This window comes from Melanotaenia boesemani, chromosome 8 (genome assembly GCF_017639745.1).
Source record: "Melanotaenia boesemani isolate fMelBoe1 chromosome 8, fMelBoe1.pri, whole genome shotgun sequence".
Taxonomy (NCBI): Eukaryota; Metazoa; Chordata; class Actinopteri; order Atheriniformes; family Melanotaeniidae; genus Melanotaenia; species Melanotaenia boesemani.
Window position 1 is genome coordinate 15,895,322 of NC_055689.1, and position 16,190 is coordinate 15,911,511.

At 38.7% G+C, this 16,190-nt stretch overlaps 1 protein-coding gene across 1 annotated transcript; it reads right to left on the reverse strand.

Annotated features, from left to right (window-relative positions):
- Positions 1–413: 413 nt before the first annotated feature.
- prss56 (serine protease 56) lies at positions 414–6,795 on the reverse strand. The gene is made up of 15 exons (XM_041992310.1): positions 6,693–6,795; positions 5,587–5,646; positions 4,888–5,046; positions 4,614–4,781; positions 4,205–4,397; positions 3,994–4,102; positions 3,720–3,876; positions 3,413–3,555; positions 3,084–3,243; positions 2,754–2,942; positions 2,447–2,638; positions 2,077–2,282; positions 1,240–1,810; positions 1,013–1,119; positions 414–926 (listed from the first exon to the last, which is right to left on the reverse strand). The coding sequence occupies exons 1-15, from the start codon at positions 6,793–6,795 to the stop codon at positions 753–755; spliced, it is 2,691 nt and encodes an 896-aa protein (XP_041848244.1). The 3' UTR covers positions 414–752.
- Positions 6,796–16,190: the final 9,395 nt, after the last annotated feature.

Consider the following 16,190-nt stretch of genomic DNA (forward strand, 5'->3'; position numbering starts at 1 on the left):
AAAACTAATGGGGTGCAATCTTCTGCCTTACAACAGACCATAAGAGTAGCTCTCAACCCCATTCTGGGATGTAAGAAGAGAAAACATAAGGGTATTTGTTGACATCACCGGGCAGCAGCTGCAGTGTTGACGGTAAAGCCTGCACCCTTACAGGGTGCAATAAATGAGGTCAGTCTGAGGTCACAAAGATAAGCCAATCAGAAAATTGTTTTTATAAGAATATGATTGCATGCTGAGAGAATTGCAGCAGAGAAATAAGGCTGCATTCCTGTCATCACCTTAGAGATAATTTCATTAACCCAACATGCAATAACATTCATTGCAATTTATTTATAGATTTTTTTTTTTTTTTCTTTTTTTTTTTTTACAAAAATACAAAGACTTTCTCTATACAAATAAATATTCAAAGAATAAAGATAACATGAATAACACATATATACAGTCTGTGTGCTTCACAAGAGGCTCAACCTTTGTAAAAGACAGTATGAATAATTTAGATTTTTGTACAGGTTCATAAGTTAGACAAGGCCACACACAAAAAATAAACCCTGTGACCTGGCTTGAGGCCAGTAATTGGATTGATACATTCAGGTCTGCATTAAAAGTCACTGTCATGCCCTCAGCTGGGGAAATTAAAATGCTTTTCACAGGAGACAGCAAAGGAATCTCTGTCAGGATAGACTTTTTAGCTCCGCAAAGGCCACTTTTGTGTCATCATCTGTCATTTGAGTTTTCTCATGCTTCCTCAGAAGTTAAGTTTTGAGAGCCTCGAGTGCCAAAGCGATGATCCTCGGCACACTGCGGTAGAACGAGTCATTCTCCAGGCCCACAAGACTGTAGAAGGTCAATGCTCGTCCTCCAACTACAGCTTTTATCCGTGCCTGGTAAAGTCCTCGATCATTCTTAGTGTTCAGATCAACTAACACCTAAAGAGAAGAGAGACGTTGGTTAGAGGCATGACTCAGAGTTTATAAAATGATCCCCTTGGAAGCATTCCTTTTAAGCCACTAACCTCTTGGAAGTTCATTTGTAGATTCTTGCTCGGGATGTTTAGGACCCAGCTGTAGGAGTCTCTGATAAGACTGACTTGTAGTGAAGATTCTCTCAATCCAGGACAAACTAGAAGTATCACAACAATGATGTAGTTTAGAGAATGTACTCAGATAAAAACCAATCCCACATGGATTATTTTGTAAAAGTATTCCTTAAACATTTAGCAGATCAAGATGGGACTCATACCTTTCCCCATTGCGCCAGGTATTTGCCTCTTGTCGAGAAGACTCCTGTGTTTTCTGTGAAGACTTAAAGGCTGAACAGTATATCTGGGATCAGAGGCCTCTGTGTGAGCGCTATTGATGACTTGCTGGTCAACAGTGGCCGCCTGTTCTGAAAACGGTAATATTGAAGATTTTATTTCTAATCTTTCCTCATTCCCAGCAAATGTAAAACCCTCTGATGTCGTGCTCCACTCTTTGTTAGGAGAAGCATCTCTGCTGGATGAGGTTTCACTTTGTGATGCGCCTTCTAAATCAGTCTCATCTTGTCTTCTTAATTTTTGAATTTCACCCATCAAGACTGTCAGAAGTGACCAAGGCTCCTGGGATTTCTTGGAGGAAGGGGGCAGATCGCTGTGGACTGGCACTCCAGTGGAAGAAGCAGGAAAAGGGGCACTGTTAGGAGAGACCTCCTGGAGGTAGACTGGATCCAAGTGCAGGAGTGGAGGAGCAGTTCTGAAGCCAATTTTAGTGTGAAGAGCCGAAATAACAGACTGATAATCTCCCGCCAGCTGTTGGACCAAGGAATCCTGAGTCTGCAACATGTAAAAATACACAGAGATGTTGAGATTAGGCTGGAAAAAAATGCATGAAAACAAAAAGGGAAGAAGACTGACAACATCTGTAGTTTTCAAAGGATCATAAGCATACAAGACTGAGCTATTTTATTCATTTGTTTAACATTTTTTTAAGTTAATCTAACCAAATATCATTTAAAATATGCTTTTAAAAAATAAAGCAAACAATGTAATATAAATAATGATATAAATAATTGCAACATCGATTTATTTGTGAAATATACCTGTAAAAAAAGGTTGTTCTCGTGACTTTTTGTTGTGATGCCTGACATATCTGGAAAAACATCAGTGTGTTGTTTATCCATATCGTCTGCCATGTTTCTCAGGTATTTCTCCCAGTCATCCACTGATGGTCCGACATCTCTGAATAAAGCTGGTGGAGCGTGAGAGGGACCTTGTTTTGCTGGCATCACAGCTCCACCTAGCTGTTCTGCAAGAAATGAAACTACTATTAAAACAGAGGCCAGCAAAACAACGTGTGTGCTTACTCCAAATTACAAGTCTGCGTTGCATAACACTGAAAGAGGTAAGTAAGTGTTCACATTCTTGACCAAACATGCAGTGATGCAGAAACATAATCTAACAGTCCTTTACCTTTAATCTGTGCAAGACTTTGGCTCAGGCTGAGGTCCCTCCTCTCTCTGGTGTGAGTGAAAGCTGTGCTGTAGATATGCTCCACAAGCTGAGGCAGAGTCTGGGTGAAGAAAGTCAAGTCTACTTTGTCTCTGATGTAGTCCTCAGCCCTCTGGAGCAAGTCCAAGAGGGTCTGCAGGAATGATCGCAACTCTAAGTGACAGAGAGTGGACAAAAATTCAGAAAACAAACCCCAAATCAACCTAGGAAATATAAATTTACATTGTTTTATATTAATTAAACTGAACTTTTGAGTAAGCACACTCACGACATTTCTTGAAGCGGGTGAGACATTTGTCCTCAGCCATTCGGTTACAAGTACTGGCAGACTGACCAGCAGGGCAGGTCAGGGTGTAGAAATGACACAGAGAGCTAAACTCGGATTTCTGTTCCTCCTCCGTCATTTCAGTTGTTTTCAGCAGCTCTGAGCATGTTGGCTCCCGACTCCCAAATGCCTCTAAAATGGGCAAAGTAATGGTAAATTTAATGTTTTAATATTTAGACATACAGAACTGTATTTTGCAAATAGATAAAATTTTCAAATGATACAATGACAAAAGACGATATTACTATTATATTATTTTAATGGAAAACTCACTCTGAATTTCGGTCTGAATCCAGTCAGAAAATGCAGACACTCGGGTGTAAACTCCAGGCTTGCCTTTCTCCCCACAGCCGTCTCCCCAGGAGGTGATGCCATAAAGCTGGAAGCGACCTGAAATTCGTTCCTGGTAAATCAGAGGGCCACCAGAATCTCCCTACAGATGACACAAAATTGTGCAAATGTTGAAAAGCTTGCCTCTTTACAAAAATGGTTTATTTTCTTAAGATTACGGGAACCTCAGATATTTTACAGTGTATTAAGTGTCACTAAATACAACTCAAAACAAGAACACTTCCACTTGAAAGTGATGCTGTTTGGCCCACCTGACAGGAGTCTATGCCTCCGGAAAGATAGCCAGCACAAAGCATTGTGTTGGTGACTAGTTCTTTGCCAAGGGCACTCTTGCAGGTGCTTTGAGGCAGCAAGGGTACCTTGGCCTCCATCACCACATCAGCAGATGGGCCATCTGCAGAGAAAAATAAAAAATCCCTTTGAGCTTAATAATATTCTCCAAAACATACATGACATTCACAAGTTTGGATATTAAGAAAACAGCATTTAAGTGTAGTGGCTAAAGGTTAATGAACAGCTTAAGGGATATAAAAAGAACACACATTATCCTCCACTCACCTTCATAGAGGGATCCCCAGCCTGCCACTAGACATGGGCTGCCAGTGGGGGGCTCCATGCCAGAAGGGAGACACACTGGGGTGACATGTTCTGACAGGACCACTGGGGATGTCAGCTCCACCAAGGCTATATCATTGTTAAATGTTTTTGGGTTAAACTGCAGGAGAATGAGACAGTGTGATTTATAAATTAACAAAATTATAATTGACTAATCTGCATTGCAAAAGCTTGAAATAATAATATAGTTTTATATAATTAAGTTTTTCTTTTTTACCTTAGGATGGGGAATGATGCGGTTCACTTTAAGAACCTGCTCATCAGGGTCAGTCTTGGTGATGTCAAACTCCCCCACTACAGCTGTCCAGTAGCTCTCACTGTGGCTTCTGCAGAGAAAAGAGGAAGACAACATAAACTCAAATGCAATAGAAAACAACTAAATCTCCCTAAAAAATGCTCTGACCTCTTAATGACGCAGGCACACTTACCCAGCAAAACAATGCGCAGCAGTGACCACCCAGGAGCTGTCCACGAGGACACCTCCGCACATCAGCCCGCCATCAACTTGCAGGTTAACTAGCCAGGGCCAGCTGCCTGGAGGTGCAGGGGAGCCACCCACAATCCTGAAGCGTGGCTGTGTGGTGTTTTGCACCGTGGGCGACCGCTGACCACACACTGCTGCTGGGACAGAGAGGCAAAAACATGCAGCCAAGTCAGCTTTTTGTAAAGATTTTGTTTTTTTGTAATCAGAGCTGCTTCAGATTGATATGTCTGTATATATCAGTACAGTGCAAACATGTGCTGCCTCACCTTGTGCATGCGTCTGCATAACAGGTTCCAGATTCTGCATTGTGTTAAGCAGGCTGCACTGAAGGACACGAGCGCTGCAACTCTCACCCATGATCCTTATGCAGCTTTCACTGTCAAGTTCACTGGGTGGGCAGCGATGCTGATAGTACGCACAGGCCTGACTCAGAGCCCAGCTCCGCTCTGCCTCACCTTGAAGCTTCTGAGCCTTACTGATTATATCACAGCTGGGCTCTGATAAAGCACCAGAAGGAGATGCTGTTGGACAGGAAACGGAGGTATTGGTGTAATGAGATTCTGTAGTTATACAACATGATGCAGATAAGGAAAAATGAAAAGACAACAAGGTAAATATTGTTCTTACAGCAAGACCCAGACAGCTGTCCACAGTTCTGAAACAGACAGGGAACACAGCCTCGACAGTTTGCCTCAGCCCGACTTCTCTCTGAAGATGCCCGCTCAAGAGTGGAAAGGGCACTAGCCATGGCTGCTTCTAGAACAACTGTCCCACGATCAGACAGCGCTGAGGGAGAGGACAGGAAGAGAAGGAATGTGTTGGTAAAATAAGAAAATCTGTTAACAGTGAATTCTATCACCAGATTATTAAGCCAGCGAATTCATATGTACATTGATTTCAATACAAAAGAGGCAAAGTCAGCTTTCATATTATGCTTCGACTCTACAGTCTACCAAAGCTAAGTGTTTCAACTTGTTTCTTTATTGGTATTGGCATTAAAAATTGAGAGCTAAGTCGGGCTGCAGTTCATGCAAAGCAGATCTGCTCATAAGTGTCATAGACTTTTAATCAATACATCTACAGATGTATTTACAGATTTGATTAACTCTGAAAAAATGACCACATTTGGATAGGAAGGATTGGCAGCAGAGTTAAAGAAAGGCCATCTAGGTCATCACATAGAAGACTGTCATTTGCTGTGGGAACGCTATGTGAGTGAACATTTGCATGAATTGGTGCAGCTTTCTAGTATGTGTGTGTGAGTAGCCCCCTTTTCTCATGCTGCTCTTTGAGCTCATTGGCAGCATTTTAGGGAAGCTAGCTCACGCTCAGCGCGCTGTTGAGGCTTCTTCAATCGGGCCGCCGGCCCTACAGCCCCCCTCTGTGCTGCACCACATCACAGGATAGGCCACTAACAACAACAATGCTGATTGAAGACTTAATTAGAAGGCCAGGGCTGAATGGGCAGAGGCTGGTGGGCTATGGACCGGCCTTGAGGGCACCGGCTGGCAGTCCCTTGTTCTGTATGCTCAACCCTGCCATTGCCGGCTGGTTATTTGAAGGCTATACTGTAATCAACTGGAGAAAGCCTGGACCTCTGAGCTCTGCTGCAGGTTTTGATAAGTTTTAAAGTGTGAGAAGGTGAGCTTCCCTCAGATAAAGTTTGTAAAAAAGTCACCACATTGAATCTCACTCAATCTTTATTGATTTCTAGATTCCTATAGGATCATGATTATGCGGTTTATTCCAAAACTCACTTTACAAGTGAACCCACTGCTGTCTGACATATCCACACTACACTTTAAATATAAAAAGCTGTTTATTAGATTATTATTGAGTGAAAACAGTCAATTTTTCACAAAATGTAATGTATCTGAGCTTCAACTACTTTAAATACATTTAGCTTGGTCTTTTGATAAATAATCTCCAGTTACTGAGCCTCCCCTAAAACTATTTGGAGCCTGAAAAAAATAAAATAAAAAAATGAAACAAAATAAATCCTGTTCTTTGCTACACTGAACAAAGCTCAGCATGACAAGTGTTGAAATAAATTTGTCTTAATGTGTTAGGCTGTTTGCAGTGAGTTGTGTTATTCTTAAGTGCATCTATCTGAAAATATGGGCAATCATTAAAAAACAGGATCAGAGCAAATTTCCAGAAATTTAGGACCTGTACACTATCAAATGTAATGTTCACTATGTAACACTCTGGTGTGGTCACCAGATGTTTGTCCATTAAGATGTCAAAGTTTGAAGAATCACAGCGTTATGGCTAAGATGCATTAAATAATAATAATTTGTCAATAAGAAATAAAAGTAATTATTTTTATTTGATTAATTCTACCTCTTAAGATGTGCATGAAACCTAAATGCTAAGATCAAATTTTTCCCTTATAGTTAGTGACAGTTTCTGAGAGAAAGTTTAGATTGTACCTTTGAGTGTGCTTTGGGGCATCCTGTAGACCTCTCTACTTGTTGGGGCACCCAGCAAACAGTCCAGCCCCATAAGCAGCAGTGATATCAGCAGCAACACCATGGTGTCCGAGCATCAGACCTCGACTCTACAGTGACAACTCCAAGTGACGGGAAGCCTGCAGGGTGAATGAAGAGATACAGAGGAGCTGGAGATGAGGCTGGTCTGCAGAGTTTCCACGTCAGGGGGCTCTATGCAATCACTAACTGTCTTCCTCCTCCTGACTCTCTGGGCTCTCTCCCACACTGCGGTGCAGGGCATCTGTCTGTAAGTTTACTTAGAGGAACAATAGATGCCTGGAGTTGTCCCTGGTATATATAGAGTCCCCAAGGGAACACCAGTAAGAGGGCGGGGGGGACGAGGATAGGGGAGGGAGGCAGAAATGCTCCCATGGCCAATGCACAAACAGATGAATTCATTAAGACTGTGACAGCAAATCGGGCGCAACTTGCCAAGGCTGGACATCACAAAGAGGTTTGGTTCTATGAAAGGAGACAGAGGGAGGGAGAGAGAGATACAGATAGGGAGGGGGGAGCAGGGGTAAGCAGAGTGATTGGCTGGGTGGCAGGGAAAGGGGTGTTGTTTGAATTAATTACTGTGAGAGGAAGAGGGAAAAAGTTATGCAGATAAAGATATGCGCTGATGTGACACTGGAGTAAAGGAATGTGGAGTGAGAGGGACGTCAATCAGTGTCTGAAGAGAAGAGTCGCAGCGTGAGCAGAGCGAGCGGGACACACAGGGAGGCCGAGTGTGAGAGAGCAGGAGCGAGGGAGAGGGAAGTGTCTGCCATTCGTGCCCCTCAAAGGGGGCATTGTCCCTGTCGTCCCCTCTGAGGATGCCCACATCAAAGCCGTCCCCTGGGCATCACTTGGCTGCCGCCTCCATTGATCACTTACAGTCTTTTATCCCTCCCATTAAAATATTGTCAGTTCACATCACTTTTGTCTTTCTCTGCTGAACTCTGCTTTTGTTACATAAAGATACAGTAGCTCACGGCTTCTGGAGGATTTTAAAGTAAAATCGTTTGTTGAACAAAACCTTTGGTCTTATATACCTTTCATTTTTTGACATGTGCAGCTACTAACTCAAACTAATTTCTTTTACAAAGATATAGTATCGTTCCGATGAGGTAATGCATATTTGCTAAATTGGGTTCAGATAATGCCACAGAAGTCTCTGAGAAATCACAGCTTAATATTTGTTTAAAATCCTCCACATCAGGTTTTTTGAATGAGTTTAATGTCCTCTAAGAAGAAAAGCAAAAAAAAAAAAAAAAAGTTTCAATGCCTTTTTTTTTATTCTTTGAAATCAAATTTTCTTCTTGGTACAAGTATCAAAATGTGGCAAAATCAGTAAAAGTTATAATATAAAATTCATAATATAGCACAATATAAAAATTAAATACCTTACCTGGGTGGTGGAGATGGCTCTAACAGACTTGAACCCACAAGTTTTTAATAATATACAGGTTAGCACTGAAATGTTGCTGCTCTAGCAACTGGTTGAGTAGCACATTAAAGGATTACAGTAGAAACACTCCTGCCTTTCATATTCAAGCTAGAATGTACAGTTCCTTAAAGGGGTCCTTTTTGAAACTCCCACATTAAAAATCACTCAGAAATTTACTGATTAACAGCTCCAATATTGTGAGGGCAAACTCAACAATAACCGTTTTCACTAATAAAAGACACTTGTAAAATCACTGAAATACAATAAGTCTTCTTTTTCATGTTACATCAACATTTCCACTTCAATCAAAACCTGTAGAAACTACATCACAGCCACAATAAATATCAAATCATTTGAACTGTGTGTTTGGATAGACGCTTGGAAAGACAGACAGACCCAGTACATGAGGCTTCCTTAATGAGCAATATCAAGATTATGTGAGCTATGCTACCAAAAATAAATAAATAAATAATTAAACACATAGAGCATAATAATCAGGCCCTGCTAAAATAAACATTTATCCACATTAAATTTAAAATCTAATTGATTTCATTAAATGTTTAAGTTTTTGTATAATGGTGATTTAGAAGAACACAAAGCCAAATGAAACCTGAATCCTCACTACAGTCATTTATTAGTTTAATCAGCAAAAACAACTGTTAAAAGAACGAGGTGTAATTTTAATTATCTGAAAAATACCTACTACTATTACTTTATGTTACATTAAATCTGGATGATAAAATCGCAGATGACAGTACATTACTTAAAACTTTTAAGAACAAAATGTTTTGTACCTTCACATTTATGGAGTTATGAAGACAGAAAGACGTCAGTCCTGACCTCTAACCCAAAGGAGGAGAACAAATTGGAGTCAGCTTTGAACTAGCTGACGGGCTAAATGACAAAAAGAATAGTGACTGAATCAAGCAGGATGTTCTCCAAGAGAGCCATCCACTGCTTCCACTGACAGAACCGCTCACTCTGACAGCTTACAGCAGTTGTTAGCATGTGACTGTTTATGTTTTAGTCAGACTGTGCAGCCAAGTCTGGTAAGATCAAATGCTGTGACGGTGTCAAACTACACGTTATTTACAAATGACGAAAATGCTTTGAACAGACAGAAGAGTTTGCATTAGACAAACTTGTAAAATTAAACTTCTTAATTTCAAGCTGTGGTTTCAGAGTGCACATGTTTCTCAGCGCCCCAGCCCCCTCCGTGCACCCATGTGGCACAATGGCTCAGAGATCTGAGAGCAGGCTCAGGCAGAGCGGAGCAGGAACGGCATGGGACAAACGGGCGGCACTCTTTCATTCCATCCTTCTCTCCATCCATTTGGCTTTGATGTCCTTTGATTAATTTGCCTTCTGCTTAGTCTTCCTTCATCAATCCACCAAGCATGGTGCATTGTTTTTCTCCCCTCTGCCAGCCTGTCTCAGTGTAATATTCTACCTTCTGTACTGGATTCATTATCTGTCATAAGCACCATACTGTAGATGGATTCAGTCACTACTGACTGTTTATGACCATTTTTATCGTCAACATTAGGATTATGACTGTGATCCTAATATTAATTTGCATATTTAGACACCTTTCCTACACCACAAACAACCCACTTTAATTAATAATCCACAGTTCTGTTCTTTGCTGAGAATCCCAGCTCTTTTTTTTTACTTACTTTGGTAATTGAAGCACATCATGTAAACATGCGAGTTGTTTAATTCAAAATATCTGAAGATAAAATGTGTATCAGCATGAGACTTCAGACTTCAGTAGTCTCAGTTTACATCTCAAGTCAAAATCAGACTAAGGCTGAAATTCTAATTTGGTTCAAGATTATTATGTGTATCAAAATCCTGGCATTGAAATATATGATTGTATATAATATTTTCATATTAAAATAGTCTAAGTATCTAAATTGAAAGGATACTTTAGGCTCTATGTTATATAGAACTCTTCTAATAATTATGCAGTTTATAAAGCTCAGACATACTCCCCACTGTCTTACTGCAAGTTTTGTTCTTTTTGGATTCTGAGTGCACAATCAAATCCTCTTCAAAGGATTTACAGCAGCTCATCGAAGGCTTGCCTAAAAGAAAAAGAAAAAACTGTAAGAAAAGACAACACATAAACTCACTTTACAATGAAAACCTTCACAACAATCGTGTTGAATAACACCCAGGTATTGTGTTCAGTTATGAAACCATTTCTCCTATTGTCTCAGGGAGAAAACAATTGAAATCTAGGTCAGTGGGGTACGCAACGGAGAAGAGGTTCCCAACATTTCAGCACAGACAGACACTTGAACCCCCTGACAACAGTCAAGCAGAAGCAGCTCGTCTGCACAGGCCTGTAATAGGTCATTGTTAGACATGTTATTAATTCGATCTCTTATGACCTCAACAATCACATTAACTACCATTAAGTGCACATTAAACACCAACCGTTCGATAATGAAACACCCAATTTACATAATCACGTGACAATGATGGCATGGTGGATTATGCTCACATGAAAACCCTGTTCAGACTATTCTTCATGCTAACAACTACACAACACAGCCCCTTAATCTCATCTTACAATGTTTTATGTCTATGTTGATAAAACTGACCATAGCAGCTTCCACCTAACTTAAACAAGTGCAGCGCATTGGATCTTTGCACATTTAACCAAGATTTAGGGGTGAACACCTGCACTCTACTCTGTAACCTTTTTTAATCGGATGTGGAGTTTTCAAGCTTACCTTTGTTTGTACTTCTTCCCTGTGGCCATCACCTGGTGGCTGAAAAGGATCGTCACAAAGGGAGACAGACCACATTAAGAGGATCCAGTCTACATTAAGGGAATCAACAAGCTGATTTGAGAAGACTGACATCTAGTGTCACAGTACTAAAACTTCTTTTAACAGGCATGTAGTCCAGTATGGTTGGGATTTATCTTCCTAGAATGCAACATTTTCTTTTAATGCACTTTTAATTAATTGCACTAGCTCACAAGAGCACAAATGTTATATAATCAGACTTGGTCTGTTTCTCTCTTTTTGTTGTAAGCTACATGATGTGCAGGGTTGTATAATAATTTATAACATGTAACCTTTATTAGGTAATCAGATATGGGGGTTTAGGGAGACTTCATGTTCATTCTTCTATCAGTCAGAAAGCTGCTGGTTTCTGTTAAATGCCTGATTTTTTTCTATCTTCATGTGTGAGGTTTCGAACAGATAAAACAATCTCATCAGATTAAAAAAATCCTTATGTGTCTACCTAGCTTTAGACAGAGTGTAAATGTATCAGGGTTAATTTCACAAAGTGCTAAATTTCAATTAAAACAAAAGTGTTTTTAAAAAATCAAGACATTTTTTTCATAAAGCATTTGGTCAATGTCAAGGTGACTTTATTTGTTTCCCTTGGGCGACATTTGTATTGGATTCAGAAAATTATTGCATAGAAATCAGAAATGTACAGCTTAGTACAAAACAACACCATAAAAACACCATAAATTTATGAAAATACGAGCAATAGGAGGTACAAATGCAAAACACATTTTCTTATAATGACTAATGCAAATATACATTGAGAAAGGCTTACAATCAGGTAAAGGATTCACTTCTGCTCAATAATAAATTTGACAGAAAGTGGGATAAATGAATGTTTACATCTGTCATGTTTGCAAAGAAGAACCCTGAGCCTCTTCCCTGAGGTCAATAAAAGACTCAGAATATAACAAATGAAAGCCATCAGATGAGATGTTATTTATTCGCAGGTTATGAGGAACAGGTTTTCCCATGATCTTGCCTTCCGTTTAAAAATGGCAGGCAAGATTTGCTGTTTGAAAGAAATGAAGAAGCTGCTGAATTCTTGCACAGACAGATCAACATTTATCTGAACCAGCTGGTCACCTGCTTGAGGTCATGAATGGCCACCTGTCCATCAAAAACATCAGCATAAAGTCCCTCCCTAACATTACGCTGCCTCTACTTCTCACAGGACTGTTTAAAGCTAGGCCTCTTTAACATCTCACCAATAGATGTAATCAAGCGTCGATAGCAGCATTGTCTTTGGGGGTTAAGAAACTCTTTTCCATCTTTTCCAAAACAGTTCTCATTAGCAAAGTGTCACATGTTCTACAGAATATTTTTGTGTGTGTCTTGGATATGCTACATTTCTCCACACTACCTTGCCACTTGCATCATATACTTGTATGACTGCTTCATCAAATGCATGAACAGAATGGCACTTTGGGCAAACAACATATTTTGTGAGGTCATATTTTACAGCTAATCTCTTCCTGAGCATGTACAAAGTGGCTGGGAAGTAGTTTGTGATGTTTTGTAAAGCAGTGTCACATATTATACCACTAAAAAGAGAAGAAAGCTTCTAAAAAATTTTTAAATGGCTTCAAATGCACGGTCAGAGATTTTAAAGCATGACTTCCATGTTGACAATATAAAAAGCAAGAACATCATTACTCCATTTTTTTCACTGAGTGCAACTTCTTCAGGATTATCTGTGTTGTGTTGTCCGTCAATCAATTCCTCTTCTTCACTCCAAAATTCTTGGTCTTATGAATTTGACTGCAATGAAGTTATTTTGAAAAGAAAAATCTGGGTGATGTCAGTCACATAAAAATACTTAGACTAAACTAAATGTAGCTGTATGTAATCTACTTACCTGTACACTTTCAGCAGATTTATCTTTTGTGTTGTTATCTTCTGCTGATTCTTCAGTGCAGTTTTTAGACAGTCGGGGCATCTTTATGAAAAAATAGTAATTAAAATTGTAGTAATGAAGAGTTTTCTATCAAATAAAAATAGATGATAGAAGCTGTTATTATCATGGGTATTGGTGGTGCTGTGACACCAACACCTATTTACACCTTCTTCTATGTATGCTCTCTCTTTTGTAATGGGGATTGAACCCACAACGGTTACATCAATGGCCAATTGATTTGGCTTGGCCATACTGCCAGACAATGTCATGCAGATAATCTATTTTGGAGGTTATTGCAGGGCAGATTGAATCTGTTCAAATCTCCTTGCAAGTTTAGAAACTGAACACAGAATTTCTGAACACAAGAGTATTTCTACAAAATTTAAACTTAATTGCCTGTTCATCGTCTGATGACTCCACAATACAACTTGCAGGTGGTCGTCTCATCAGCTGGAGAGCAAAAACGACAACAGTTACACAGTGAAGCAGGGAAATAATTAGTACTGACTATTTATGGCAATTTATTGTCCAGTGGAACACAATAATACATCATTTTATGTTACCTGGTGATTTCCTGCAGAGTCATCATCAGTGTCATCATCAATTGGGTATGACCGTCTTGTCATCTGGGGGGAAATAAAATTATATAAGTCATGTTTCATCTGTGTTGGCTCTCAAGTACAACACAGATGGATTTTGGAACGTGTCTTTGAACCACAGCTACCAAAAGAGCCAATCAAGAAAGAATTGTTGTATCTGGGTGGGATGTGGGTCATTCTGTGTGTTGTTGCAGCTCCAAGAGGAGGTGTCACCTTCAGCGAGCTGGCACCACTAGTGCTACAAGTCGCACAATGCACTACGCCGGCATGTCAATCAAAGGCCAGTGGCGAGAGTTTCCGCAGCTCTCCTAACCATAACCAGGAGGAAAATGATGCAATGTATTTGACAAACTGAATCATACAGCAGGAATCAATGTGTGACAAAGCTTTGAAAATGGAACATGTAATGAGTGCCACAGCAGAGCAGTTAACTTTATGAGTCAAATGTTTAAATCTGGTCACCACCAGTTAGTTTTATCTTCAGGAGTTAACCCACAGAAGTCGATCAGATAACACCATGTTTTCAAAGCACCATAAAAATACAAATAAAAAAACATCGAGCTGCTGTTAACTTCATTACAAAGTGGGAATTTTAAACTGTCAGTTTTTGTTAGACGTCGATGGACCGAGTTAAACCGAAGAAATGGTCGTTTGAATTAGACTACAAAATAATAATCTGAGTGGATTGTGATGGGATGATCAGACTCTTTTGATATTCTTGTCATCAGTGAATTTAGTGTTCATTGCTGTTATTTATGGGAAAAGAAAAACAGTCTAATAAACTGTGTTACTTCCAGGTTCTATAAGCTGCAGATAAAGCCACAATATAACAATGTCAACCAATTTTTTATTTATTTAATTTTTATCATTAATACTATTTTCATTTATTTACTGTTGTTTTACATGCAATGAATCATATAGGCACATGTTGTGTATTAGTGTGCCGTAAGGTTCTTTTTACCTAGTTGTCAATAAACACTGAACCAGTCCAGCCCTTGACTTGAACTTTTGTTTTTTAATTTGGCCCACTCTGCCCCTGTTCCAGAGAGCTCTAGAAAAAACCATCATGAAACATTAGACAAAGCCAGCAGGGTGTGATTAAACCAGTATGATGTGATTAATCAATCATGATTTAAAGTGTAAAAAACAACAACAAAAAACAAACAAACAAACAAACAAAAAAATCTGCTTAATGATGCAGTTAATTGTAATAAAAAATTTAAATCATTGCCTAGCACTGTAAGCTGCATTTTAGTCCGTAGTCCAACTTTAATTGTAATATCTATGTCTGTTTAATATCTTTGAATGGATAAATTAATTAATCCATTTGTTTGTCTCAGATGTCAGGGGAGAAACAACTCAGCATTGAATCATATCATATTGTTTATGGTGCTCATGTCTCACTCTGTTGAGAGCCCTGTAACAGTTATAAAATGCACTAAAAAACCTGACTGGCACTGAAATGAGAGCAATGAACACACTTTATAATGACAAGCAATGCAAATTACTCACATATTTTCCTTTGTGCAGACAGTACAATCACGATTGATGATTCAAGCAACCTGCATGGTGTTTGGTAGTTCAGGTGGCCTTTTACCTGTAATGTTACTATTCATGGAGTATACTGGTAAAAATCAAGTATTGAATACTTATTTTTAAAATTGTCATACATTTTAAATAAAATAAACTAATTAAAATAATATATTAATTATATAAAATTTAAATATATAATTAAAAAGAAAGAGACATAAAGAAGAATAAAGTTTGACCAGCTTACTTTCACTTACAATTTATGAAAATTATATTTAAAGTCTTTGGGAAACTATGGTATAAGTGGGTGAAATAAAATCAAAGAGGCCACATGGTGGCAGGATGGCACACAATTTGGAGATACAGACTAGCATCTCTCTTTCTCCATATATATATATATATATGTGTGTGTGTGTGTGTGTGTGTGTGTGTGTGTGAGTGTGTATATGTTAAAAGTATTTACAGAGAATAATCCTATATCCTAATAATCCTATGTGTAAAACATGTAACATTAGAACTATATATCTGTCAGATATATCCATAGGGCACAATCAGCTTTTAATAACATAGTTCTTACACTCATTCACTGAATGGTAATTGAAAGTGTGTCAAAGCTGATTTTCACAGTTATCACTTACTTAATTCAGGGTGCATAAAAAAGTAAATACAGAAAAAGCAGTCATACAGATGCCGCTCAAGACAGAACATGAACATCTAAACAAAAACTTGAGTGCTTCCTCTCTAGGGGTGGTTCACAGTCCTGACCTTTTCTGGCCTTTCTGTTTTTGTGTCTGGCTGTCAGCATTGTACACAAACACACCTGCAGGACCTAGAACTGACAAATAATAGTAAAAATAAAATGAAAAAAAAAAAAAAAAAAAAAATCAATATAAGAAATTTTAGAAAAAGAAAATGACAACCTAATATGTCATCCACTGATCAAATTAACATTTCTTCTATTGTATTTTAAGTAGCATTCTATTATAAATAACTATGTGTAGTAATACAGTTATAACATAAAAATAAAATCTGACATTACAATTTATACAAATGACCAAAATTTGGCAGACATCCTTATAGTTCACCTTTTCTTCTTGCCACTGTAGCTGAACTATTTCGTTTTACCGTTTAAAATGGTTTATTATTAAAATGGTGACTTTAAGACAAAAAGCT

What these genes read in the sequence shown, in the direction of transcription:
- prss56 (XM_041992310.1), bottom strand. Translation starts at nt 6,795, where the DNA reads ATGGTGTTGCTGCTGATATCACTGCTGCTTATGGGGCTGGACTGTTTG. An exon ending in AAGCTGCATAAGGATCATGG is followed by an intron (nt 4,398 to 4,613) that starts GTGAGAGTTGCA and finishes TCTCTGTCCCAG; the next exon opens with CAGCAGTGTGTGGTCAGCGG. An exon ending in AGAACAACCTTTTTTTACAG is followed by an intron (nt 1,811 to 2,076) that starts GTATATTTCACA and finishes TACATGTTGCAG; the next exon opens with ACTCAGGATTCCTTGGTCCA.